Source organism: Hyaena hyaena, unplaced genomic scaffold, assembly GCF_003009895.1.
Source record: "Hyaena hyaena isolate Hyena2069 unplaced genomic scaffold, ASM300989v1 scaffold_205, whole genome shotgun sequence".
NCBI lineage: Eukaryota > Metazoa > Chordata > Mammalia > Carnivora > Hyaenidae > Hyaena > Hyaena hyaena.
Genome location: NW_024080838.1, coordinates 1,773,906 through 1,800,215, shown reverse-complemented (window position 1 = coordinate 1,800,215; position 26,310 = coordinate 1,773,906). Strand labels below are relative to the sequence as shown.

The window sequence follows — 26,310 nt, the reverse complement described above, 5'->3', positions numbered from 1 at the left end:
AAGTTAAATATGCCTTATTTTAAAAAAGTGAAACCCTTTAGGAAGTGTTGCTCATGTGTTATTGGAACACTTAAGAATGTGGAAGGAAAAAATCCATTCACCCAGGTAAAAGAAATGAACAAAAGTTCAATTTTTCCATATGTTTCTATGTTTAGAAAAGTGGGAAGGCAGGAAAATTAACATTTCCTCACACCTCTTTTTTGAGTGCACTGTCTCAGTGAGGAAGCATTACAAGGAGTTACAAAAGGGAAATGTGGACAGATTTGTAAACACCAAAAATAAAGGGCAAGCAATATTTAGGGACAAAGTGTTTACCTCAGATAAAGCAAAGGGTTAGTGAAAGCTCATGTAATACTGAGGTCTCCCGAAACTAAGTTAGACAAAGCTAACAAAGCAACTTATAAAAGGCAAAATGCCCATCTTATTTTTGTCTATTTTAACATTATTTCCCTTCTAAGGCTCATCCATTCATTGCTGACAAGGCTGTAGAGAAATACTCTATAGGCAGTAAAGTGAATAATCTTTCTGTAAAGCAGTTTGGCAGTATGTATGAAAAGCCTTCATGATGTTCAAGCTTATAATTTAATCTTTGCAACTCTGTCTTAAGCATACTTTTTGTAATAGTGAAAATGTTTAAAGTATAAAGGTTCTCTTGACATTATTATTTTAAAATAGCATTCTCCACCTTTAATATATTCTTGAAAATGATTTGACCTGTGCCCTCTCTATTTTTAGTTATAAGAAACAAAATAAATGTGGTTGAGTGTGTTACAATTAATCTTACCATACCTAAATATCTTTTCTTAGAGGAAGTGTTTTACCATTCTAGTAAGTAACTTTTTGGTTTTAAGCCCAGGCCGTTCAGCCCACCTGTAACTTCTAATACCAGCCCACCTCCTGCAGCTCCTCTTGCCCGGGCAGAAAGTTCTTCCTCTATCTCATCGTCGGCGTCCTTAAGTGCCGCCAACACTCCAACAGTAGGTAAGTGATTATCATAGATTGTATGTGAAAGTTAGCATCCAAAGTATGATAAGGCTGAATATTTTCAGTGAGCTCATGAAAAATTTAACAGTAAGAAACTTCAGTTTTCTGTGAACACACCTGGCATTGTCATACTAGCCACATTTTCCTTATCTAAATAGAAGTTTTGAACACTGTTAAGAATGCATCAAATTTATAAACTGCTGACCAGTATAAATCATTGAAGGCAGTATATAAGGCAGGCCTTTCTAATATGAAGTGATACTTAAATTCCTAAGACCTTTTAGTTTATGAAAGGAGTTTTGTGCTTGCAATTAAATATTTCTATAAGAATTTAAATCCTAAAGATTTAAAAGTAGTAGATACTAGGACAAAGGTATATAAACCTAAATCCTAGTAAATAAGTCCCGTAATTTTATTACATCTAGATTTTGCTCAAGACATTTTTTATCTTTAATCTAATTTCTTCTACAAATTCTTAATTACCTTTCTCACCCACTGTTAGTAGAATAAACAAAGCTGTAATGAGCACTTTATTCTTGTATTTTGTTTGTGTATGTGATTTTGTTAATTTTTGTTTTTGCAGACGTTTTATTCATGAAAAACATAGATGAATCTTTTTAGAAGTCAGACATATGGTCTGAATAAACAAAATTAGCTTTAGTTCTCCCTTTTCTCTAGATTCTTTAGAGGGATTTCAATTTATGATGGAATATACTTTTGATTGAGTAGGTACATATTTGTTTTTAGTCTGGACCAGGGTAGGCAAGTAGTATAACCACAGGTGAGGGAGGATACAGGCACGGAGGATATAGTGTGGATCTTACACAGCAAAGATGCTTTAAATCTACCATAAAAGTTCCCTTTTTTTAAATTGTAATGCTTAGTTAGCTCTAAGTTTTTGATCCTTATTTCTTGCAAATATTTTCTTTTTCTACAATATTTTGTTTTATTTAAATATGATAGAAGATGATAATTTGATTGGGACACTCTCTGAAATTGAAAAGCACTGTGAGACTTCACAAGGTATTGTATCAAAAGCAATATATGTGTTGACTAATGATCCTAAAGTGTTTCTAAAATACTTTGTTATCTCATTTTTCCTTTTTCAGCAGTGTATGGTATCTCAGAAGTCAAGAATAACTCTAAGGTTTAACTTTCTCAGTTTTGTACTAATTATGTCCAGTTGCTGTACAGGATTTATTGATCTCAGTCCCCAATGATAAAAACAGTATTTTTTGCATTGTCTTCCATCTCCTTGCATTTCTTTCCTCCTCAGCGTTAAGTAATGTCCATAAATCATGCCCCTAACATTGTCAGAATGAGAGAAAAAGTGGTTAGAAAAGCAGCACAGAGAGTATGTTAAAATACTTCAATTACCAGAGCAAAGGCTCTTTTGGAAAGCCATCCGTATAGTGAGGGGAGGTTAGAGGCATAAAGGTATCAGATATTTGGGAGTGTTTTTTACTCCTGAGCTGAAAGGAATTCTACAAAAATATCCATTGATTATAATAGGAAAGTCCTTTTACTTCAACTTTATAAACTCTGCATTTTCAGAACATACAGTTGTTTAGAACATATAATATCCTTCTAAATACAGGTGATTTTTTTTTTCCAAGAAATTTTTTATTTGGAATAATACATTATAAATTTAGACTTTTATACTATCTTAAGGATTTGATTGCATATTTCCTGTATCAAACATTTTTTTGAGCTGTGTGTGTGCAATATAATCTTGAAAACACGAATAGAAAATACTCAAGGACATATGCCACAACATTAAGTGGATTTTGAGGGTTTTCCCCCGACTATTCATTACTTTTTTTTCTTCTTGCCAATATTTCAATAATAGGCTAAAGAATTTATGTGGATTATTTCAAGAATTCTCATTTTATATGCCCAAATTGGATAATTGAAAACCTTAACATGTAGGCTTTTGATTTTTAATGTCACAGTAGAAGCAGATATTATTGTTACCCATTAGCTGTGTGTAAATATCCATTTGTCGTAGGTGGTTGAAGAGGCAAAATTTCATAATTGAGAATATAATTTCCTCTAAAAAAAGTATTATAGCTTTCATCTTCCCCTGAAAAAATACATTTTTGTGATTTTCTAGGGACTCTCTAGGTTTGAACAATGAATTTTTAAAAAATTCACTGTACTAATGCACGTATATAGGGAAATTTTCCCAGTGTGCAGACATGTTTGCATATTTCTATTCAGTTACTCTATACTTAATCTGCTTGTTTCCCTTAACAGTTTCTTACGTACATATGTGAATCTTCTATCTCTTGGTCAGCCCCTTTCACTTCACCATCTCTCTCCTGATTCAGATTTGAATCCCTGACAGCAGACATTTTTCTCTTCATTCTAGGATCCACTGTGATCACAGTGATCCCATGAAATGAAAACTGTTAACTGTGTTTCTCTTGAACAGTTTCAGTAGTTTTTAATGCCACAAGGATAAAATTAAAAGTCTTCTGCGCTGTGATCTGGGCCTTAAACATTTCTGTAGACACATTTTCATGTCCTTTCCTTTCCAGCCACCCCTTACCCACTATGTTCCCATTTGCAAAACTGCTTGTGGCTCCGAAAGGCAGCATGTTTTTCATGCCTCCTTAGCTCAGTGCTAGACGTATGTTATAGTGAGTAAATAGTAGCTGTTGTGATTTGTGAATTACTGTATTTATTGAGTTTTAAATTTTTGTGTGAAATTTTAAGGTTTTTTTTTGCAGTCAGTGGGGGCAGTTACTTTTTCCTTTGGCCCTAGAAGAAGTTATGATTTCCATGTACTTTTAATTCCTATTTTTCTAACTGTGAGGAACCTTCTAAGAATTCATTCAAAATACTAAATACCACAAAATCATCCTGGCCTCTACAGCTCACAAAAGCTCCTTTGCACTGTTTGTAGACTCTCAGGCTTACATGTGAGGCAGAGCCAACTAGAATTAGTGTCTTAGGAGTTTCACAAGTAGCTCAGCCTTTCACTATAGGTAATCTTACCTGAAGTAGCACTATCTGGTGGCTATAAATATTGTGTAACATTTATAGAACAAAACCACACTTTAACATTTCAGAGATCTACATTGACCTAGGTTATTCATTTTTATGAGAAAAACTGAATCACTGTATTATTGGCATAAATTGCATCATTGATTGTGTATTAAATAAACTGCTCCATTTTCCAGTCCGTAGCAATTGTGGTAAGGTGTAAATGGGAAGAGTACATTTGTCAAGAAAGGCAGTGTACTATTTTGAGGGATTTTTCTATTATGAAATAAACCCAAAATTTTGCTTAGGTTAAAAAAAAAAAAAACCCTGAATACATGCGTAGATTAAATTTGTTTACATTTTATTAAGCTTTAAAAAAAACTGATCTTTATATTATTTAACTCTATACATGTGTTATCTAAGTGAACTTTGTATCAGGAATGCTATAAAAATAACAGTATTCTATTAAGATAAGGGAATATGGGAATGCAAGCATTAGACAAAGAGGTAAAAGAATTATAACGAGCAGCATATGAAACATACTATTCAGTTAGAAATAGCTGATGGATGGAAATATAAAAATCCAGTTTAATGCCCTTGAAGTATGTGAGTGATAGAACTTGAAACAATTTAGTATCTGATGTTTGTGAAGACCTATTTTAGTAGTTTTGTTCTTCAGGTGAAGGGCTTTTTCCTTCTGACATTCCTTAACCCAAGCGTTCAGTGTCATTTCATTTAGAAGAAAAGTCAGTGTAACATAGTTTCCTGATTTTTTTTGTTTTTTTGTATTGCGTTTCAATTTGTTTTATGATGTATTTCTTAACTTCCAGATTTGTACATGGGCCATCAGTGGAACCAGTAATAGAGTCATTTGTGACAAGCTAACCTTGTGACTTTACCTGTCTTGGTATTTTTTGAAGGTCTTTCTGTAGGATTTAACAAATAAATTGCATATGTATTCTAGGTGTGTCACGGGGTCCCAGCCCTGTCAGCCTTGGAAATCAGGACACCTTACCTGTGGCAGTTGCCCTTACAGAATCTGTTAATGCCTACTTTAAAGGAGCAGACCCTACCAAGTTAGTTTTTAAAAGATGTGTGTTTGTGTGTGTTTGGTGGGGAGGGGGCTTGGTGATAAATTTTCAGAGTTAACATTTTGAGTCTATATAGGTCAGAGTTTTCTATTTATTTACCTGCCGCCCCCCCCCTTTTTTTTTTTTTTTTAATTTTTTTTTTTTTTTTTTGTTTTTTTAAAAAAAAAAAAATCACTGTAATCAGCAGTAGTGATGGCTTTCCCCCCAGTTTATTTTTGTTCTTGCACTGGCTTTATGACCCATCCTCTGTTTGACATAGCTTTAAGAGCAGGATGATGGCAGCTTACTTAGAAGGGGGACAGAACTCTGAAATTTGGCTTAATGTGTATCTTTGCAGAAAGTCTGTAATGTTTGCAGGAGAGACCTAAAATATATGTTTCATTTAGGAGACTCTTGTAAAATTGGTTTAACCTCCTTTTAAGAAAATGTTTTGGTGGGGTTCTCCCCGCCCCCCCCCCCCAGTTTATTTATATACATATGGAGTGCAGAGCTGCAGGCAGGACTTGAACCCACAAACTGTGAGATCATGTCCTGAGTCAAAATCAAGAGTTAGAAGCTTAAGGGAATGAGCCACCCAGGAACCCAACTACATTTTTTTTTAAGATGATCAGAGAAAGCCTTCCTTTTAGGAAAAAAAATATTTTTGAGAGAAAAGATGAGCAGGGGAGGGACAGAGAGGGGTACAGAGGATCTGAAGCAGGCTCTGCACTGACAGTAATAAGCCTGATGTGAGCTTGAATTCATGAACTGAGAAATTGTGACCAGAGCTCAAGTCAGGTGCTCTGACTGAGCCACACAGGTGCCGTGATTAAGTAGATGTTTCAAAGACATTGAGGATCAAACCATGCAAATGTCTGAGGGAAGAGCATTCCAGTGAGTGTAAAAGACTGAGTTAGAAGCATGCTTGACAAATTCAGAAGAAAGACAACTATGTCACTAAGTTGGAGTTAGCAAAGAGGGGAGTAGTCAAGGAGGAGTCCTTTGAGGGGCCAGATCAGGTTGGGAATTAGAGACAATGGTAAGGAGTTTGGAGTTTATTCTGAGCAAGATGGGAAGCCAGTGAGAAGGTCTTTGAGCAGAGAAATGATGAAGTTACTTACATTTTTGAAGGAGTACTCTGGCTGCCATGTGGAGAATAAACTAGAATGAGCCAGAATACAAGCAGAGAGAGAAGGTTAACTGCAGCAGTTCAGGTGATAGATGATGGTGGTTAAATAAGGTTATTAGCTGAGGAAATCATGAGTAATAATGAGATACTGATTTTGAAAACAGAGTTGTCAAGATTTGCCAAGGGAGTAGATTAAGATTGAAGTACTTATCGAAACAACTGAATACAGGGTGCCTGGGTGGTTCACTCGTTAAGCATTTGACTTTGGCTCAGGTCATGATGTCACAGTTTGTGAGTTCAAGTCCCACATTGGGTGAACTTGAGCCCTATTTCAGGTGAACTCAAGCCCCACTTCTTTCTCTCCCTCTTGCTGACTTGCACCTTCTCTCTCTAAAAAAGAAAACAACAACAACAACAACAAAACAAGAGGTGAGGAGAGAACCAGTAGAGCAGTGTACCAAAAACTAGGTGAATAAAATCTTTTTCTGAAGGATGGTGTGAAAGGTATATCTGAGGCTGATGACAGGTCAGGAAAAATTGAATTTTGACATTATAGAGGTCATTGGTGACCTCCACAAAAACAATTTGTCAAGTGGTAGAAATGAACTCCCTCCTACCATGCTTTCAAGAGTGCGAGATGAGGGGGTGGCTTTGTCAGTTAAGCATCTGACTTTGGCTCAGGTCATGATCTCACTACTCTTGAGTTCGAGCCCCCTCATTGGGCTGTGTGCTGTGACCGTTTGGAGCCTGCTTCAGATTCTGTCTTCTTACCTCTGTCCCTCCCCTGCTCGTGTACTCTCTCAAATATAAAACATGAAAACAAAAAAGAGTAGGAGATGATGCAGATACAACTGTATTTATGTAGAAAAATTCTAGGATGTTTTGTACTAAGTGAAAGCAGAGAGGTGGACTGGTAGCAGGAGAGAAATGATAGAGTCAGTAGAAGTTTTTATAATTTTAATCTGAGTTTTTTAAAGATATACACTTCAGCATGTCTATATGCTAATGGGAAAGATCCAGTATTTTTAGAAAAAATTGGGTAGGAAATTTCAGGAAAGAGGGAACAGTTGCATGAGATAAGTCTCTGGTATGTAACAGGAGATGAGCTTCAGTGCAGAAGCAATGAGATTGGCCTTACTTGCATAGACTGATCATCTCTTGAAACAGGAGGAAAGGTATGGATATAAGGCTATAAGTAAGTTCTTGCCTGATTTTATTTCCTCAGTAAAATTTAAAGTCAGAGACTGCGAGTAGGGGAAAGGAATATTTCAGATTGGAGGAGATGGCAGGTATGAGAAGAGGTAGAATTGCATGATGGACCAGGAAATCCTAGGATGAAAGGAGGACCTAAAGGAATGAGTGAAGTGAGAAGGTAGTAGGAGCAATGGATTGTGGAGGCTTTGACGACCATTGCTTGGTAGCTGAAGTAGGCTGGGAGACAGAATCGTTGGAGATAAGGGGCTGAGAACGAGGTGCCCAGAATATTAAGAGTATTATCTGTGTGGAAATTGAAGTCACTGAGGCTTGTGATAGGAGTAATGGTACAGAGAGACAGACAGCAGGCAAAGAGCTAAGATTTTCAGAAAAATGAAAGAAAATGTTGAAGGCAACTTGAAAGGGTTGGAGTAGGAAGTAGTATAATGAGTTACATAGGAGGCTGGAGGATTTTAGGAAGGAATTAGGAATATAGACATGGAAGAGGCAGTGAGGAGCAGGGAGGACATCTCTGAGTGCCACTGTCAGGCCCTGTTAGTGGGATTTTCAGTGAAAATTAGCTCTAGCTGAGGATGGTGTTACCAGGGAAGCAGTCTTCTTACAGGACAGCCAGCGGATGGTTTCTGGGAAACAAGTGCAGAAATGTGATCTTTACACTTCCATTTGTGTTTGGAGTTTATTTTTTTTAATGTTTGTTTTTTTTTTTTTATTTCTAGGAGAGAGAGAGAGACAGCGTGAGCAGGGGAGGGTCAGAGAGAGAGGGAGTCACAGACTGAAACAGGCTCCAGGCTCTGAACTGGCAGTCAGCACAGAGCCCGACCCGGGGCTCGAACCCACGAACCGCGAGATCATGACCTAAGCGAAAGTCAGATGCTTAACCGACTAAGCCACCCAGGCACCCCTGGAGTTTAATTATTAAAGGGCCCTTTTTTAAACTACTTAAACTTTTCCAAATCCTTAATTTCAGGTGTATTGTGAAGATCACTGGTGACATGACAATATCATTTCCGAGTGGAATTATTAAAGTCTTCACTAGCAATCCCTCTCCAGCTGTACTGTGTTTCAGGGTGAAACATATCAGCAGACTAGAGCAAATTCTTCCAAATGCGCAACTTGTATTCAGGTTTGTGTACTTTTGTTTTGAAGGGGAAGTTAAATTTTTCCTTCTTCGTTGAAGCAGTAATTCAGTTGGAGGACAATACAAAAATTATTTATTATTATTAAACAGCCTTCTGGTGTCCATGCTTTTGGTGGGGGGGTAGTTGTTAAATCCTTTTCTTCTGTCCATGATCTCATTTTTCAAGCAAATTTCTGCTGTATCCCATTCTTTATCACCCTAACTTTAGTTTTCCCTAATCCCACCTTCTGGTTTATTTCTACTTATTTCTCCTAGCCTTACCCAGATCACCAAATGACAACACAGAGGGAAAGGAGGAAGCTAAGTTAAGTAAAATAACAAACATATTTCTTATGCATACAGTGATCCATCACAGTGTGATTCTAATACGAAAGATTTTTGGATGAACATGCAAGCTGTTACTGTCTACCTCAAGAAGCTATCAGAGCAAAATCCAGCTGCTTCTTATTATAATGTAGATGTATTAAAGTATCAGGTGAGTGTCCTATCCTTGTAAAAATCAAAAATTAAAATATTAACAACTAGACTCTCCTAGATTAAATGAGTAATATGTCTTAGCCAAATGAGTTTTATTCCAGGAATTCAGGGGTATTTCAAAATAAGAACATCTGTTAAGCCAAAGGAAACTGATGGTCTATTCCTGATTCAAATATTGAGTAAATTTACATGAATATGCCCTTAACCTGAGAAGACCAGCAATATCAGTCTTAATAATGAAACACAGAAAGCAGTTTAAGCCTGGAATGGTAAAGATACCTGTTATTCTCGTTAACTGTTTTAAGATTTTTCTGGATATGTTAATGTAGTTATGTAAGACAAAGTAATCAGTAATACATACTGGAAGGAGGAACCCAAATTACTGTTACTTACAGGTGATGTAATATTCCTGGAAAGCTTAAGAGAAGCAACTGAAAAACTCTTTGCTGTAGAGAAATTTAGTAAAAAGGTGAATTTAAAAATTAATGCAAAAATTAGTAGCTTTCTAAACATCCAGTTAGGAATGCTAATGCAGAAAATTTTAGACAATTAAAAAAAACTAACAGACTTGGAAAGGTGCTAGAAGATGGCAACATAGGAAGGTCTGGAACTCTCCTCCTCCTATGGACACACCAGAGCTACAGCTTCTCTGGAACAGTTTCCTCTGAAAAAGACCTGAAAAGCACCTGAACAGCTCCTTCACATTAGCAAACAAGAAGAGGGTCACATGGAAGGATGCAGGAGGGGGGACACCCATTCTCTCCACCAACTCTACCTCCAGCACTATGACTCACAGCCAGAAGGGAACTCACAAACCTGGAGCTTCTTCCCAAGTGAGAGGTTCATATTCCTTATCTGGCATCACAGCTTTAAAGACTTGCACCCGAGAGAAGATCCCCGAAAACTTCTGGCTTTGAGAAGCACCAGAGCTCATGCCCATAATACCCAAGGGCTATAGTGATCTGAAAAACAGCTTCTAGAGGACTCCCCCACAAACTCGCTCTACCTAGGGCCAAATGCAGAAGCAGCCAATCAAAAGTGGCCGTATTATATGAGAAAGAGAGTCATTGGCTTATCATAAAGTGTGAGCCAGAGGCCTACTGGGATACTCTCCAGGGATAGAAGAGCTAGTAGGCAGCACTTTAGTGTCCACAGCTGCCAGGTGCCATATATGTGTATATACACACACACATACATACATACACACCAGGTTTTTAATATATATTTATTAATGTACACATTTACTCCAGTTTTTTTTTTTAATGGGTGCCATTTTTATGATCCAGGGAACATAGGCTGAGTGAGGTCATTTATGTGCTCTCCTTCTGTTTTTCTGCTGCTTGTGATCTCTCTCAGAAGGGAGCTTATTCACTTGTCTGGAGCCCTAATATTTTTAACTGTTGCCTAGTGGACACCTCTAGATTACTTGGTTTGGTGGCTAGCAGGGCTTATGCTTGTGGTCTTAAAATGCTAATTATATTTGCTTTCTTTAAAAGCTGCTCTCTGATGGTTTGGCTTCTAGTCAGTCTCAATCTAGGTGCTGAGATTACCTCCTTGGCAATACATACAGGTCTTGGCACACCCTAAACAACTGGGAACTATTAAAAAATAGGCTTCTTTGATAGTAACCACGTTTCAAGAGACAAGTACCAGCTAAGGCAATTGCAGTCAGATGATAAAGTTCATGTGCATTCCTTCAAGACTGGGAAAGGTGGCTGTTTCATCTAATATATAGGAGCAAACAGGGTTAAACAAAATAAAGAAATAAAAGAATATGTTCCTAATCAAAGAACAAGATAAAGCTCACAAAAAAAGCCTTAATGAAGTGGAGATAAGTAATTTACCTGATAGAGTGTTCAAAGTAATGGTCCTAAAGATGCTCATTGAACTTGGGATAACAATGGATGAACACAGTGAGAACTTTAACAAAGAAATAGAAAATAGAAATAAGTATCAAATATAACTCACAGTGCCAAAGAATACAATACCTGAATTAAAACTAGAGGTTTTCAACAGCAGACTAGATGAAGCAGAAAAAGGGATTGGTGAACCTCATGATAAAACAGTGTAACTCACCCAATCAGAGCTGCAAAAAGAATGGTAAAAAAGTGAGGATAGCTCAAGGGACTTAAAGGGGCAACCTCAAGCAGACTGACTTTTGCATCATAGGTGTTCTAGAAGGAAAAGATAGAGAAAAGGACTGACAGCTTGAAGGAATAATAGCTGAAAATTTCCCTAACGTGGAGAAGGAAACAGAAATCCAGATCCAAGAAGCCCAGGCAGTTCCATATCAGATGATCCTAATGAGGATTTTTGGGCACAAACCTTGTAGGCCAGAAAAGGGAGACCAGGATACATTCAAGGTACTCAAAGAAAACAGTCTCCAACCAGGAATACTCTACCCTGGGAAGTTTCATTTAGAATTGAAGGAGAGACCAAGAGTTTCCTGGTTAAGCAAAAGCTAAACAAGTTCATTACAACTAAACAAGCCTCACACGAAATGTTAAAGGGATTTTTTTTTAAGCTGTAAAGAGCACTAATTAATAATTTTTTAAAAAGTATAAATCTCACTGGTAAGGGTAAACGGATGGTAAAGGTATAGTGGATTAATTACTTATAAAAGATAGCGTGAAGGTTACAAGAGTAGTAAACTATACAATAATCAGTTAAGGGATACACTAGGTAAAAAGATATAAAATGTGATCTCAGGGGCACCTGGGTGGCTCAGTTTGTTGAGCATCTGAGTTTGGCTCAGGTCATAATCTCCAATTCATGGTTTCAAGCCCCATGTCAGGTGCTGTGCTGAAAGTTTGGAGACTAAAGCCTGCTTCAGATTCTGGATCTCCCTTTCTCTTTCTTTCTGTTCCCCACTAGCAGTCTCTCTCAAAAATAAACAGTAAAAAAGATGGTTTTAATGTAACATCAAAAACATAAGATATACAGTGGAGGGAGACTAAAAATGATGTAGAGCTTTAGAATATGTTCAATTTTTAGTTCTCAACTTAAAACGGATACTTATTAATACAGGTTTTATATGTAAGTGCCATGGTAACTTTAAAATAAAAACATAGTAGATACATAAAAAATGAGAAAGGAATTTAAGTGTATCAGTGAGTAAAGTCATCCAACCACAAAAGAAGAGCACAGGTGAAGAAAAAACCAGATGAACCAGTCAGAAAACAGTGAAGAAGATGCCAATAAGTACATACCTATTCATAATTAACCATAAATAGACTAAATTATCCAATCAAAAGAGAATGGCTGAGTGGGTTAAAAGTAAAACCATAAGAGACTTACTTCAGATATGAGGACAGAGTTAAAGTGAAGGAATGAAAAGATACTCCTTGCAAATAGAAATCAAAAGCTGGAGTAGGTTAATAGACAAAATAGACTTTAAAATGAGAGGAATTAGGAGACAAAGAAGGGCATTACAGTGATAAAAAGTGTCACTCCACCAAGATCTGTCATATTTGTAAATAATTATGCACCCAACAGTGGAACACCTAAATATATCAAGTATATATTAACAGACCTTAAAGGGAGACATTAGGAACAATATGAAAGGGGGTCATCTAGACATCAATAAGAAAACATTGGTCTTAAATGACATGTTAAGCCAGATGGACTTAATAGATATATATAGAACATTCCATTCAAAAGTGGTATATGCTTTCTTTTCAAGTGAAATGGGACATTCTCTAGGGTAGATCATAGGTTAGGCTACAAAACAAGTCTTAATAAATTTGAAAAGATTGAAATTCTATCAGATGTCTTTTCTGACCAAAATGATATAAAGCTGGAAATCAATTATAGGAAGAAGACTGAAAATTCATGAAATTTTTGAGATTAAACAGTATGCTACTGAACCATTGGGTCAATGAACAAATTATCTTAAGACTCATGAAAGTGGAAATACAGTACACCAAAATTTATGCTGTGGATTCAGCAAAAGCAGTGCTAAGGAAAGTGTTCCTGTCAATAAACACCTACCCAGGAAACAAAAATCTCAAACTACCTTTACACCTCAGAGTACTAGAAAATGGAAGAATCAAGCCCAAAGTTACTGGAATGGGGAAGTAACAAAGAGCAGAAATGAAATGCAGATTAAAAATACAAGAGAAAAAAACTAAGCTGGTTCTTTGAAAAGATAAACAAAATTGATAAACTTTTAATCAGACTCACCAAGAAAACAGGGCTCAAGTAAAGTACCAGAAACAAAAGAGGAGACCTTACAACTTTTACGATTGAAATACAAGGAATCATGAGAGACCACTATGAATAATTTTATGCCAACAGGTTGAACAGCCTAGAAGAAATAAATTTTTAGAAACAGACAGCCTTCTAAGACTGAATCCTGATAAAGTAGAAAATCTGAATAGACCAGTTATCAGTCTGGTCTATTACCTGGACCAGTAATAAAGGTCTAGGAATACACGGGCTCACTGGTGAATTCTCCCAAACATTCAGAGAAGAATTAATACCAGTCTTTCTCAAACTTTTCCAAAGATGAGGCAGCAGTTCCATTTTATGAGGCCAGTATGGAGTCCAGCACTGATAACCAAGCCAGACAAGGACACTACAAACATAGATGCAAAAATCTATAGCCGTCAGCAAACCAAACTAAGCAGGGTCTTCATTAAGGATTGTACATCACAGTCAAGTGGGATTTATTCTAGAGATGCAAGGAGGATGGCTCACCTACCACAAATCAACCAACATGGTCCACCATATTAACAAAATGAAGTGTAAAAATCATATGATCATCAGTAGAAGCAGAAAAACCATCTAACAAAATTCAATGTCCATTTATAAGACCTCCAAACAAACTGAATATAGAGGAAACATACCTCCATGAACCCCTATGTTAACATCAAACTCAGTGGAGAAAAGCTGACAGCTTTTCCTCTAAGCTCAGGAACAAGAGAAGGATGCCTCTTGTCCCCAATTTAATTCTACATAGTATTTTAAGTTCTAGCCATAGCAGTTAGGCAAGAAAAAAATAAAAGGCTTCCAAATTGGAAAAGTAGTAAAGTTATCACTCCAGATGATTTGCTATGTAGAAAACTCTGAAGACTCCACCAAAAAAACTCTGAGAACTGATAAACTCAGTAGAGTTGCAGGATAAAAAACGTATATGCAGAAATCTTTTTGCATTATTGGACAGCAATAATGAACTATCAGAAAAAAAAAACTAAGAAAAGCAGTCTCTTTTACAATTGCATCAAAAAAATAAAATGCTGAGTAATAAATTATACCAAGGAGGTGACGGACCTTTACACTGAAAACTGTGAGACATTGATGAAATAAATTTACGAAGACACAAATAATGGAAAGATCTTCCATGCTCATGGATTGGAAGAATTAATGTTGTCCGTAATACCCAAAGCAATCTAGAGACTTAATGCAGTCCCTGAGATTCCAATGCCATTTTTCACAGAAATAGAACAGTACTAAAATTTGTGTGGAACCACTAAAGACCCTGAATTGCCTTTTTTTTTTTTTTTTTTTTTGGACAGAGAGAGTGTGCACCTGAGTCCAGCAGGGGAGGGGCAGAGGGAGAGAGATAATCTCAAGCAGGCTCCCTGCCCAGCACAGAGCCTGATACAGGGCTTGATCTCAGTACTGTGAGAGCACAACTTAAGCTAAAATCATGAGTCTGATGCTTAACCCTTGGACCACCCAGGTGCCCCAAGAAATTTTAAGAGCAAAGCTAAAGGCATCACACTCCCCGATTTCAAATTGTATTACAAAGCTATAGGAATCCCAGTAGTATGACATGGCCACAAAAACAAACATCTAGATTAAAAGAATAGACAATACAGAAATAAATCGATGCCTGTATGTTAAATTAATTTGTAACACAGGAGCCAAGAATATACAATGGGGAAAGGACAGTGTGCAATAAACGTGTCAGAAAATTGGACAGTTACATGGTAAAAAATGAAACTGGACCCCGGTCTGTTACACCATATTAAAAAATAAAATGCACTTGGATTGAAGACAGACCATAAAACTCCTACAAGAATAAAAAGGTGGCTAAGCTCCTTGACTTTGGCCTTGACAATTTTTTGGATCAAACTCCAAAAGCAAAGGGAACAAAAGCAAAAATAAACAAGTGGGACTACTTCAAATTAGTAAGCTTCTGCACAGTAAAGGAAATTATGAAGAAATGGCAACCTCTACTTAATGGGAGAAAATATTTGTGATTCATCAACCTGATAGGGTTTAATATCCAAAATATATAAAGAACTCCTACACTCAATAGCAAACAACCAGACTTAAAAATGGATAGAGGATATTAATAGACATTTTTCCAAAGACGACTTACAGATGGCTAGCAGGTACATGAAAAGATGATCAACATCACTCATCAAGAAATGCAAATCAAAACCACAATGAGACGTCACCTCACATGTTAGAATGGCTATTATAAAAAAGATGAGAATTAGCAAGTTTTGGAGAGGATGTGGAGAAGGATTTTTTGTGTGTGCACTGTTGGTGGGAACATAAATGGGTGGAACCACTATAGAAAACAGTGTGGAGGGTCCTCAAAAAAAAAAAAAAAAAAAACCATATTATTTAGCAGTTCCACTCTGGATATCCGTCTAAAGAAAACAAAAACACTAATTCACAAATTTATTTTCACTTCCATGTTTACTGTAGCATTTTTTTTTTTACAGTAGCCTAGACATGCAAACAACCCAAGTGTCTATCAGTAGATGAATGCGTAAATAAGATACAGTGTACATACAGTGGAATATTATCCAGTCACAAGAATGAAATCTTGCCATTTGCAACATCATGGGTGGACTGTGAGGGCATTATGCTAAGTGAACTAAGTCAGACCGTGAAAGACAAATACTGTATAGTTCCACTTCTGTGTGGAATCTAAAAAACAAAATGCTAAGCTCATAAATAACAGAGAACACATTGTTGGTTTCCAGATATAGGGTTTCGGGGTTTGTCGCAGACAAAGTGGGTAAAGGGATTCAAAAGTAAAAACTTCCAGTAATAAGTCATGGGGATGGAAGATACAGCAACATGACTAAGGTTAGTAAAACCATATTGCATATTTCCGAGTAGATCTCAGTCCTCATCACAAGAAAAAGTAGTTATGATTATTTTGCAACATATACAAATATTGAATCTTTGTTGTCCACCTGAAACTCAGATCAATTATACAATAAAATTTTTTTAAAACATGTTTAACTGTCCTTTCCTGTAATCACAATGAACACACAATAAAAACTAATTAGAAAGAAACCTAAGACTATTTCCATTGAGTTGAATATAGCTATAAAGGTATATTTTATTCAGATCATGAGTCATGTTGTACAAAGCTTAGGCATTTCTAAATTAACTTAGAAATTTAACACAATCCTGATCAGAAGCCCAGTAGGAAACTTTACAGTCATTTTGAAGTTCTCTGGAAGAATAAAGCTTGGAATAAAAATGCTTCAAATGGTAATGTGGAATAATGTTTTAGTTTTAATGGGATAACTTTAAGGTCACAGTATTTGAAGTAGTTAGGAACTGGCAGACTAGATGGCCAGATCACAGGAACATTATATCCAGAAATACGTCTAAGAATAAGTGTGAAGTGCAAATATGACAAATTTGCATTTCGAGGCAATGGAGAAATGATTACTTTTTCAGTAAATGGTACTGTGGCAGCAGGCTAGAGAGTTGGGGAAAAAAATTCACTGAATCCCTAATTCATGCCTTTAACCAAAATAAAATCTGCATGTATCAAACATCTACTAACAGTAATAGAGGAAACCATAAAGATACTAAAGTCACGGATGAATATATATCTTCGGATATATGTGCAAGTGTGTGTGTATATAGGTATATTTTTAATATATATCTTTTTACATATTTTGATCAAGTGTCTAAATCTTTCTAAGTATAATACAGAACCCAGAAGCTATGGGATGAGAGAGATATTTGACCATAAATAAATGTGTATAAACTTTGTTAAAACAAAGTCTTAAACAGAATCAGTATCTAATATGAGGGAAAAGTATTCAGAGTATAATAAAATAGACCAAAAGGCTTACTCTAAAGAGCTCTTATAAATAAGTAAAAGATGGTTAACTCAGTAGATAGGTAACTTATGAAAGATGTTCCAGGTCTGTAGTAATCAGAGCAGTGTAGAATAAGATGACAATGAGATAGCAGTTTTAATCCATTAGATTAATGAAAATGGGAAAGATTGCTGTATTAAGAGAGTTGTGAGCACTTGTGAGTAGGCATACAAATTAAACTTCTTAGAAAGCAATTCTGTTAGATTCTTGAGTAGTGACTGGATTAAACTGAGTAGTCAAACTTTTCACTATCACCAAAATCACACAAGTGGGAGGAAAAAAGAAGGTGCAAAAGATTTTCACTGCAGCACTATATGGAAACCATGTAAGCGCACATCTACAGAAGACATTGACTAAATGAATTACTACAGCCATTAGAGATAATGAGCTCTATGCACGCATGCCTACAAAGCTTGCCTACAGTGTTAATAGTGGGGAGTAAGAATGTCAAGGGATAGATTTTCTTCTTCATATACTTTAACGTATGGTCTGAAATGTTAATAGAGTAATTGTATTAAAATGGCTTATGTTTCTGGGAAATAAATAAGGAATAGAAAGTGCTGCCACTTAAGTAGGCTTAGAATTTGTTCCAGGTATTCATTATTCTTAATTCAGTAAATATTTGTTACTCAGTGCTTGCTAATTGCCAGGAGTAGCATGAGAGACAGTATGTGTAACAAGTAGATAATAGTGTAGGTTTCGTTATCTCAGAAAAGGGCCAGTGTTCAGAATAAGGAAAATTGGAAATGATTAGTGTACATTTCAGCAGGGTGATCAGGGTAGGTCTCATTAAAAAGGAGTTACTTGAGCAAGGAACTAAAGAATGTGGAGGAATTGCACCATTTACTATGGGTCATATGATTAAAGTTAAGCAGTTAAAGTATGGAAGTATTCTAATTCCAGACTTGGAGTATTGCCTGGTGACTTATCTTTTTTTTTTTTTTTAATTTAAATTCTTTTAATTCATAAGGAAGCTTAGAATTGAATTCTCTGTTGGATATTGAAAGGTATTCAAAAGTTAACATGCATAAATAAGAATCACCTGATGACATATTCTTTCCAGACCTAACACCTAAGCAGTTGAGTCAGATCTTCTGCATTTGGATCTACAGGAATGTGTGTATTTTGCACAGTTCTCATAGACATTTTGATGTAGGTAGTCCTAGATTGACACTTTGAGAGTGGCTCTTACTCCTTTGCGATAAACCTGCTTTATTCTGCTTAGCAATATTTCCATCATTATTTTTTATTCTGAGATCTGTGTTCAGATATCCATGTCATTAGCATGACTTGTTTATAAACCTTTTTGGGCAAAAACCAAACTTTGTTTTTTTCTCTTTAAAGGTATCATCAAATGGTATTCAGTCCACTCCTCTAAATCTTGCAACATACTGGAAATGCAGTGCTGGCACCACAGATCTCAGAGTGGATTATAAGTACAACCCAGAAGCTATGGTGGCACCGAGCGTGCTTTCCAACATACAGGTGGTGGTACCAGTGGATGGAGGAGTCACAAATATGCAGTCCCTTCCCCCTGCAATATGGTAAATTTGCGATTTCCAAATTCCTGTTAAATTTCTGCTGCAAGCCCCAACTTGCAGAACCTGTTTTCCGAGTTGCAAGCTTGAAAAGTTTTTGTGCATTTTACCATAGAAACTGTGCATATAATTGTGCATATAAAAGATGCTGTTCATCTTACTATTCAAATCACAGTAGCCTCAATGCAAAAGTAGGTTTACTTTCACCACCCAGGCTTGAATGATTGAGTACAACTTTACCTTTAAGTAAATCACTTAGCCTCCGTCAACTTTCTTTTTCTAAAAAATAATAGTTATCATTTTACAGGGGTAAATAGAGCATCTAGCATTTCTTTAAGAACACCCTTAATAGTTTAGGAATTCTCATCTCTTAACTACTTCTCTTGTTCCCTGAATTAGTATAGACTAACACTCTATTCTCCCCTGTTTAATAAAAGTCTCTTGTCCTTCAGTAATGAAGGTACTGAACCACATACATTTTCAGTGTTCTTTTTTCTGAGAAGAATTATTTAATTTAGTAAATTTTCATTAATTGAAAAGATACAGCACTGTATTTACTTACATCAGAATCACATTACCACCAGGTGATACTACTGAACGTAAATTTAGCCCTTTAGTTGTCTTGGTGATTTAAAATGTATTCATTTATTGACTTCCCATCTATTTTTACTACTGTATACTAGACACTTAATCTGAAGCTATTTGTTCTTTTAGGAATGCAGAACAAATGAAAGCCTTTTGGAAACTGTCTGGTATTTCAGAAAAATCAGAAAATGGAGGTAAGTGTGTGTATGCTTATTTGTTTGTAATACAATGTCCATGAAAATGGATTTTTGAGTCATTTTTATGGAAAGTTTTCTCCTGGATTTTCATGCGTTCAGTTCCAGAATTGACCACTAGGTGGAAGTTAATACCTTAAATAAGAGCAGACCATTTGACATTCAGAATCCACTTTTTCCCCTTTAGATGGAATATGCCTTCTCTGTAAGAAAAAGAATTTGTTTTGCTCTAACTTTACAAATACTATGTAAATGGATACGCTCACATGAGAATATTAAATTTCTTAGGTATTTTCAAGTAGAACTATCTGTCCAGATAGAAACTGATTTAATACACCTTTTAGCTCATTCTGTTATTGGGGTCCTCCTTCTGACCTCCCAGAAATCATGTAGAAACTTCCAGGCTTTAAAAAGCCCCCTTGTTTGCCTGCTCCACCTTCCAAGAGAACTTTTCCTGGTCATTTCTCCTTAGTAAAACTAGCCATCAACAGCCTTTACTTCTCTGCTAATTATTTTAAGGAGAAACAAGTTAATGGCTTACTCCCACCAAGCCTGTATCTGTCTGTGCTCACAACGCAGAGGAAAAAAAATCTCTGTCGACTGCTCACCGTCAGGTCTCCCTTAACTCAGTTCAGAATGTAGTTTCTAGGACAGTCAAGTCTTTAACATTAATTATTCCCATTTTCTCTTAATTAGAGGAGAATTCTCCTGCTGTCTTTTGAATGCCTATTAACCTTCCATAACTTTTCCTATTAATAAGTGGGACTTTTTCTTTTTTTAGCTTTGCAAGTTTTGCTGAGAATTTTCTCTTTGAACATTTTAATCATAATGTGATCAAAACATAAATCATATCTGTGGTTTTTTTCCCCGTGTATTTCTGTATCAAGGGGCACCTGGGTGGCTCAGTTGGTTAAGTGTCCAACTTCACCTCAGGTCATGATCTCACAGTTCGTGAGTTCAAGCCCCATATCGGGCTCTTTGCTGACAGCTCAGAGCCTGGAGCCTGCTTCGGATTCTGTGTCTCCCTCTCTCTCTGACCCTTCCCAGCTCATGCTCTCTTGGTCTCAAAAGTAAAAAAATAAAATATTAACAAAAAAAGCACGAATGTGTCTGTAGTGGCTGTTTATACATGCCATGCTGAGTCACACGTTTACTAGAGAACCACCTTTGCTTCTGGGGGGACAAAACTGAAATTCCTAGTTAAAACTGGAAGTAAACCAGAAATCCTGTTTGAATTGAGGGCTTATGACCAGGTAGCAGGAAAGAAAGGATATGTATTTCCCCTCTATTTGATGAAAGTATACTATTGTAAGCACTAAGAAGGGAAATGGTTTCCTCAAAAATAAGACACAAATTTTCTAACCAGATATTTTAATACTTTCCCTCTGCTGTTCAGGAATCAGAGTGTCTGTGTGAGGAAATGGAAAAATACTGTCAATAACCTGATTTGGTTAGCCTTTAAAAAGATACATGCAAATTAGAATACTGTAAAATAGGAAGTTTTTGTTCTGGCTTTACGCCCAGAAGAGAGACAGGAAGTAATTCTCAGGTTTAAGAATTGCCAAGGTTGCTGCTCTTGACCTGTAGTCTAACTTGCACAGAATTGAATTGCCTATCAAGAGAATTGTAAAAATGTAAGGAAGACTGGGGCTTGGACAGTGGTTAATATTGGGCAGCAGCTCATCTTCCCAGCTCACGTCTGCCCTGAGGCACAGTAGTGCAGGATGGATCAGGGTTGTGGTGTCTTCCTCCTCCAGGGTGCCCTCTGTGGTGTTCTACTTCTGCGTGTCCTAGAACATTGCTCCTGCTACCCAGCAGTTCCATCTGTGTTCCTTGACTTAGACGCCTAGGCACGCTCCTAGATTCCTCCTCCTTTCCCCTCTGGATTCCAACTCTGAAATGTCTTTCGAATGCACTTGCTTCTTTCCTTTCCCTTAGCCTAATTGAGATGCCCTTTAGCTGTCACCTAGAGTCCTACACTATTTTATTGATCTTCACTTGGTTTCCCTGCCTTGTATCTTGTACCTGTCTCGCCTGTCTCCCCTCTTAAGATACTAATCTGAATTGTTCTTGTCTTCTTTATCTTTAGTGACTTCCTGTAATTATTTTTTATCGTGGCATGTAAAGATATTTGGAGCTTGTTCCTTCCTACCACTCTGGTTTTCTGCCACTCTTTTATCGTATCCTCTGCCTCTTCTGATATGCATGTAGTTCCCTTAAAGGCACTGTGTTCTTTCCCCTCTTTACCTCTTGTTACCCCTGCCTGCAATTCAGAGCTTTTTTTATAGCATTTATCTATTCTTCATAATTATTGGGTTTACCGTTTCTGGCATATTGTTAGACTGAGGTATGTTAATACATGGTTAGACTAAAAGGCCGCATCTCTGAAATACCTAGTTGACCCCTGAACAATGCAGGAGTTAGGAGTGGCAAGCCCCTACACACCACTCACCCGGGTGGACCTGTGCAGTATCCATGTATAATTCTGATTGCCCCCCCCAAACTTAATTACTAATTGTCTACTGTTAACCAGAAGTTTTACTGTGTTCCATACTGTACTGTTAAAATAAGGTGAATAAAAGGAAGTAAAATCAGCAAGGAAAAAAAATTAGACTTATAGTACTGTACTGACTGAAAAAAAATCTATGTTTAAGTGAACCCATGCATTTCAAACCCATGTTGTTCAAAGGTCAGCTGTGTTTGGAATCATAGGCCAGTTAAGTGTTTCAAAGGGGAGTAGAAAATACTAATGTTGATACAGCTTTCCTAATCTTCGCTGTCTTTCTTTCTTTACCTTTCCCACCCCCGTAATATGGTGGTTGGCTTGTCATCATTTCCTTTGGACTTTATTCCTAATCACACTACTCCTCTAAGTGCTTCCCTCTGAACTGCCCTCATTGACTTTTTTTTTTTTTTTTTTTTTACTTACTTCAGCATGTGTCTATATCATATTGAATCTAAATACAAATCTACAGGGGTGTTTACTATTAAGTCAGAGAGAAGGAAGGATTACAAGGACTTAATTCCTTCGTGCCTGGGTAGCTCAGTTAAGTGTCTGACTTCTGCTCAGGTCATGATCTTACAGTATGTGAGATGGAGTCCCACACGGTGCCCACAGCTCAGAACCTGGAGCCTACTTTGAAATCTCTATTTCCCTCTCTGTCTCTCTCCCACTTGTGCTCTCTCTCAAAAATAAACATTAAAAAAATAAATTTTAAAAAAAGATGACTTAATTCAGATTCATTGAATAAATTCTGATTTGGGCACAGGACATTGATTGGTTTACTGTATACATTTTATGCATTTGGCATAGGACCTAGTTTGTCTTACTCATTTGTTTTTTCTGTTAATTTTATGTTGCCCTAGGTAAGTTCTTTATTCTTTTCCTTGTAGGTTCTGGGTCCCTCAGAGCAAAATTTGATCTTTCAGAAGGACCTAGTAAACCCACAACACTTGCAGTGCAATTCCTCAGCGAGGGAAGTACCCTCTCAGGAGTAGATATTGAGCTTGTAGGCACTGGCTATAGGCTTTCCTTAGTAAAGAAGCGGTTTGCCACTGGTAAGTTGGGAGATTTTGTTTTTAATGTACATGGGAAACATTCTAACAGTAAGTTACTAAGCAACTGTTTTATAAACTGTCAAGCAGTTTATCATCTAGCCATGGACAATTGCTTCTTTGACCTTTGGTACAAAGGGCCAGGTAGAGACACACCTGAGAGGCAATAACTGGTCAGTATGCATGGACACCTGTGATCGGATTCTAACATATCGTAAACAGCAGATGGGAACTGGGGTTCTGAGTCTGTAACCACAGTGAAAATGTCCTCCTCTGAGTTCATTTGAAACTGTGATGGCACAGGTCTGCTTGGTGTTTTTCAGGACGATACTTGGCGGATTGCTGATGTCCCTGGGAAACTGGCTGGCTCGAGAGAAAAGCACAAGCCTGCCGTCCTGCATGGTCTATTCTCTCCAACACTGTGCTAGCTTGTGTTAGGCCTTTGAACTTACACACATTTGACAACTGATTACAAACTTTAAATTGCACTTTTGAAGTGAGTCATCAAAAGCAATAGCACTGACATGATTTTCAGCGCTGTTAATGATCAACTGCAATATTCCAGAAGCACATTTGTTGAGATTCTCAGTAAAATGAAGTTTTCCTAGGCTGAAATTTCACATTATCTTCAGTGTCTGTGTTGAGTTAGAGTGTATTATCAGGCCTAAAATTTCAGGAGAGCAAGCACAATATAATTCAGTTTTCCATAAGTCTTTAGAGTCAAAGATTGCTTTGAAATTTCCTAAGCTTGATATTGAATGGAGACAGAACGTGAATTCTAAGTTTTGGATGATGTTAATTCCGAACACTCAATCAAATTGAGTTATGTGCCATAAAGTAATCAGACCAGAGTCCAAGGTGTATGCAAAAAATGTGTAATTTGAGTCTCATAGAAACGTTAATAAAGTGTAAATGTTGTTTTATGATTTTTTTTTAAATTCTCAAGTGCAATGTGTTTTAAAATAAGCTTGCAAAAGACAGCAGAGAAATTTACTTCTGCAGTTAGTTAACTTTATAGAATTGTGATTGTTTTTAAGAATTAATGCTGTAGATTTAATTTATTTTTATATGGATTGCATAATGTGTGCCTTTTAAAACAGTAACAAAAGCCAGAAATGTGCCTATCCAGTTTGTGTTCATTAATGTGCCTCACTTTTTTTCCCCCCCTCACAGTCTGCATTTTGTATTCAGGGTTAGAGTGGTCTAGCATTTTTACAAGATCATTGTCATTTTGAAAATACCTTTGACCTCAATTGGGAAGGGAATTCAGAGTAACTAAAGGATAATTTGTACCTAAGAATCCCGACTCACTTCTTTAATGATACACTGTAGCCACTAGAAAGAGAAAAATACCTAATGTTTACAGGGGAAGAAAAGTTACCTTCAGATATTCCATCCGTGTAAATCCTAAAACTAATACTGAAAAATTAAAGGTAACTTGGTAACTATTCTCAATTTGACACTTCCTTTCCTTCAGTTTATCATTGGAAGTTTATATACATTTACTGAATGTGTTGGGAGCATGAACTTTTTTATTTAACGAGGAACACATTTTAGAGATTAGTTTTGGCATTGGAGAAGTACTGCCTTCTGTTTTCATTTCAACAATTGGAACAATTACCAATTTATATATTATTGATTGCCAACTGCTAGAAATTGGGAGAGGATTTGAGGTGATGGATTGGGTTAAGCATTTCTTGAACTACTAACATTAAATAGTAAAAAACCTAACTTTATAGCGAATCCTGATTAATCAAAGGGCTTAAAATGTTTGGACAGTTTCATAATTTACAAATGGGAATTTTATTTATAAAGGATAAATACCAGTGTCCTGCCTTTTACGTAGAAGTGATAAATTGTGTTATATATGATAATATATAAAACCACTAATTATTCTCTTAAGCTTTACAGAACATTAAAATCCCTACTACTAGACATTTATGTAACATCTTGTTCTACTAAATACAGCAGAAAATCTACTGATTAGCAATACATGGAACACAGGATGTGCTTTCTCAGTATATTCAGTGGTAGCCCAATTCGACATTTAGATTTGACTAAAGCAGAACATTAAGACAATTTGCTGAAATGTTGATCTTCACTAAATAGCAAAATGGGAATTTCTAACTCTTATATTGTCTTCTTTAAAATGCCAATTATAGTCCCTTACTGGAATCTTAAATGTAACTGCTTTGCAATCGTACGGCTTTCTGTGGGCAGTTAATACTTTATTATTGGACTTCAGACACTGTTATACTCATAAGGTTCATTTTTAATCAAGTATTACCTTAAAAATGTACAGATTACTAAAATGGTTAAACTTCTGCACTTTCTAATTACCACAGTCTTCATGCCAAGTGTTGATACCTATATTTGTATTCGGCGCAGGTTACAATTTTGAAGCCATATGAGTTTATATTGATTTTTTTTTTCATTTAAAAATCCACTAATGGTGTAAAAAGACCAGTAGATTTTCAATGGGAAATCTATTTAGCAAGCTGGTTCTTGCTTATGTATAGTGATAAACTTTGTAGCTGCCTCATTAACCAAGAATTTGTAAACACAGAACTCTAACAAATGTAAGTTTTTAAGAAATGTTATTTACTACTTTGAGTTGTAATTAGAACAATGCAAATCTATCTTACACAATTTTGTAAATATTTTTGATTTTTTCATAAAATGTAAATTTTACATAAAAGTTGTGCCCTTAATAAACATGTAATATATAATTTATCAGTTGCTTTATGTGTCTTTGTACCCCTGTTGGTAGTAATAGCTATGGTTAGGACAATGCGGGCTAGAGAAGGAGTAAGGGTTTTGAACTTGGGATCACCATTTGGACAGGCATACAGATGGCACGGTTATTTTGGCTCAACTGGTTATATAGGAAAACTTCCATTATAACCCTAAGATGCAGAAATTGTTTGACAAGTGATTTTTAAATATATTTAAACACGTTTTCTCATGTATAGTTTCTAAATGTATTTAAATTGATGTTACGCTCTACCGAAGCCTTTCCTCCTTGTCAGTTGCTTAGCAACAGAATCTTACAGAATTTTTAAACCGTACTCTTCATCTGTTGCTGGTACTGGTCAGCACAAGTCGCCTTGGCCTTTTCCTGTTGGCTACATTATGGCTGCCACAGGTCCAGAATGGATGTTTACATCCAAAGCTGGGAGAAGGGGCAGTTGCTGGTTTATCTGTCCTTTTTGTCAGGAGAGTAAAAGCTTTTCCAGAAGCTTCCACCATATTTGTGCTTCTATCCTGTCATCCCAAATTGTGTGTGAGAAGCAAAGAGAGCAAGTAGCCTTTGCAATAGAAGTGGGCAAAGGAGAAAGAGCTGGCAATGG

General features: G+C 36.4%; 1 protein-coding gene across 1 annotated transcript in view; it reads left to right on the top strand.

Moving 5' to 3' along the window:
- FCHO2 (FCH and mu domain containing endocytic adaptor 2) overlaps positions 1–25,407 on the top strand; it is a 120,991-nt gene extending 95,584 nt beyond the window's left edge. Inside the window, exons 19-26 of the mRNA XM_039242073.1 lie at positions 852–981; positions 4,937–5,048; positions 8,354–8,509; positions 8,867–8,999; positions 18,433–18,632; positions 19,341–19,405; positions 22,799–22,963; positions 23,284–25,407. Of these exons, the coding sequence (XP_039098004.1) occupies positions 852–981; positions 4,937–5,048; positions 8,354–8,509; positions 8,867–8,999; positions 18,433–18,632; positions 19,341–19,405; positions 22,799–22,963; positions 23,284–23,306 (984 nt within the window). The 3' untranslated portion in view covers positions 23,307–25,407. The remainder of the gene's footprint in view (positions 1–851; positions 982–4,936; positions 5,049–8,353; positions 8,510–8,866; positions 9,000–18,432; positions 18,633–19,340; positions 19,406–22,798; positions 22,964–23,283) is intronic.
- Positions 25,408–26,310: the final 903 nt, after the last annotated feature.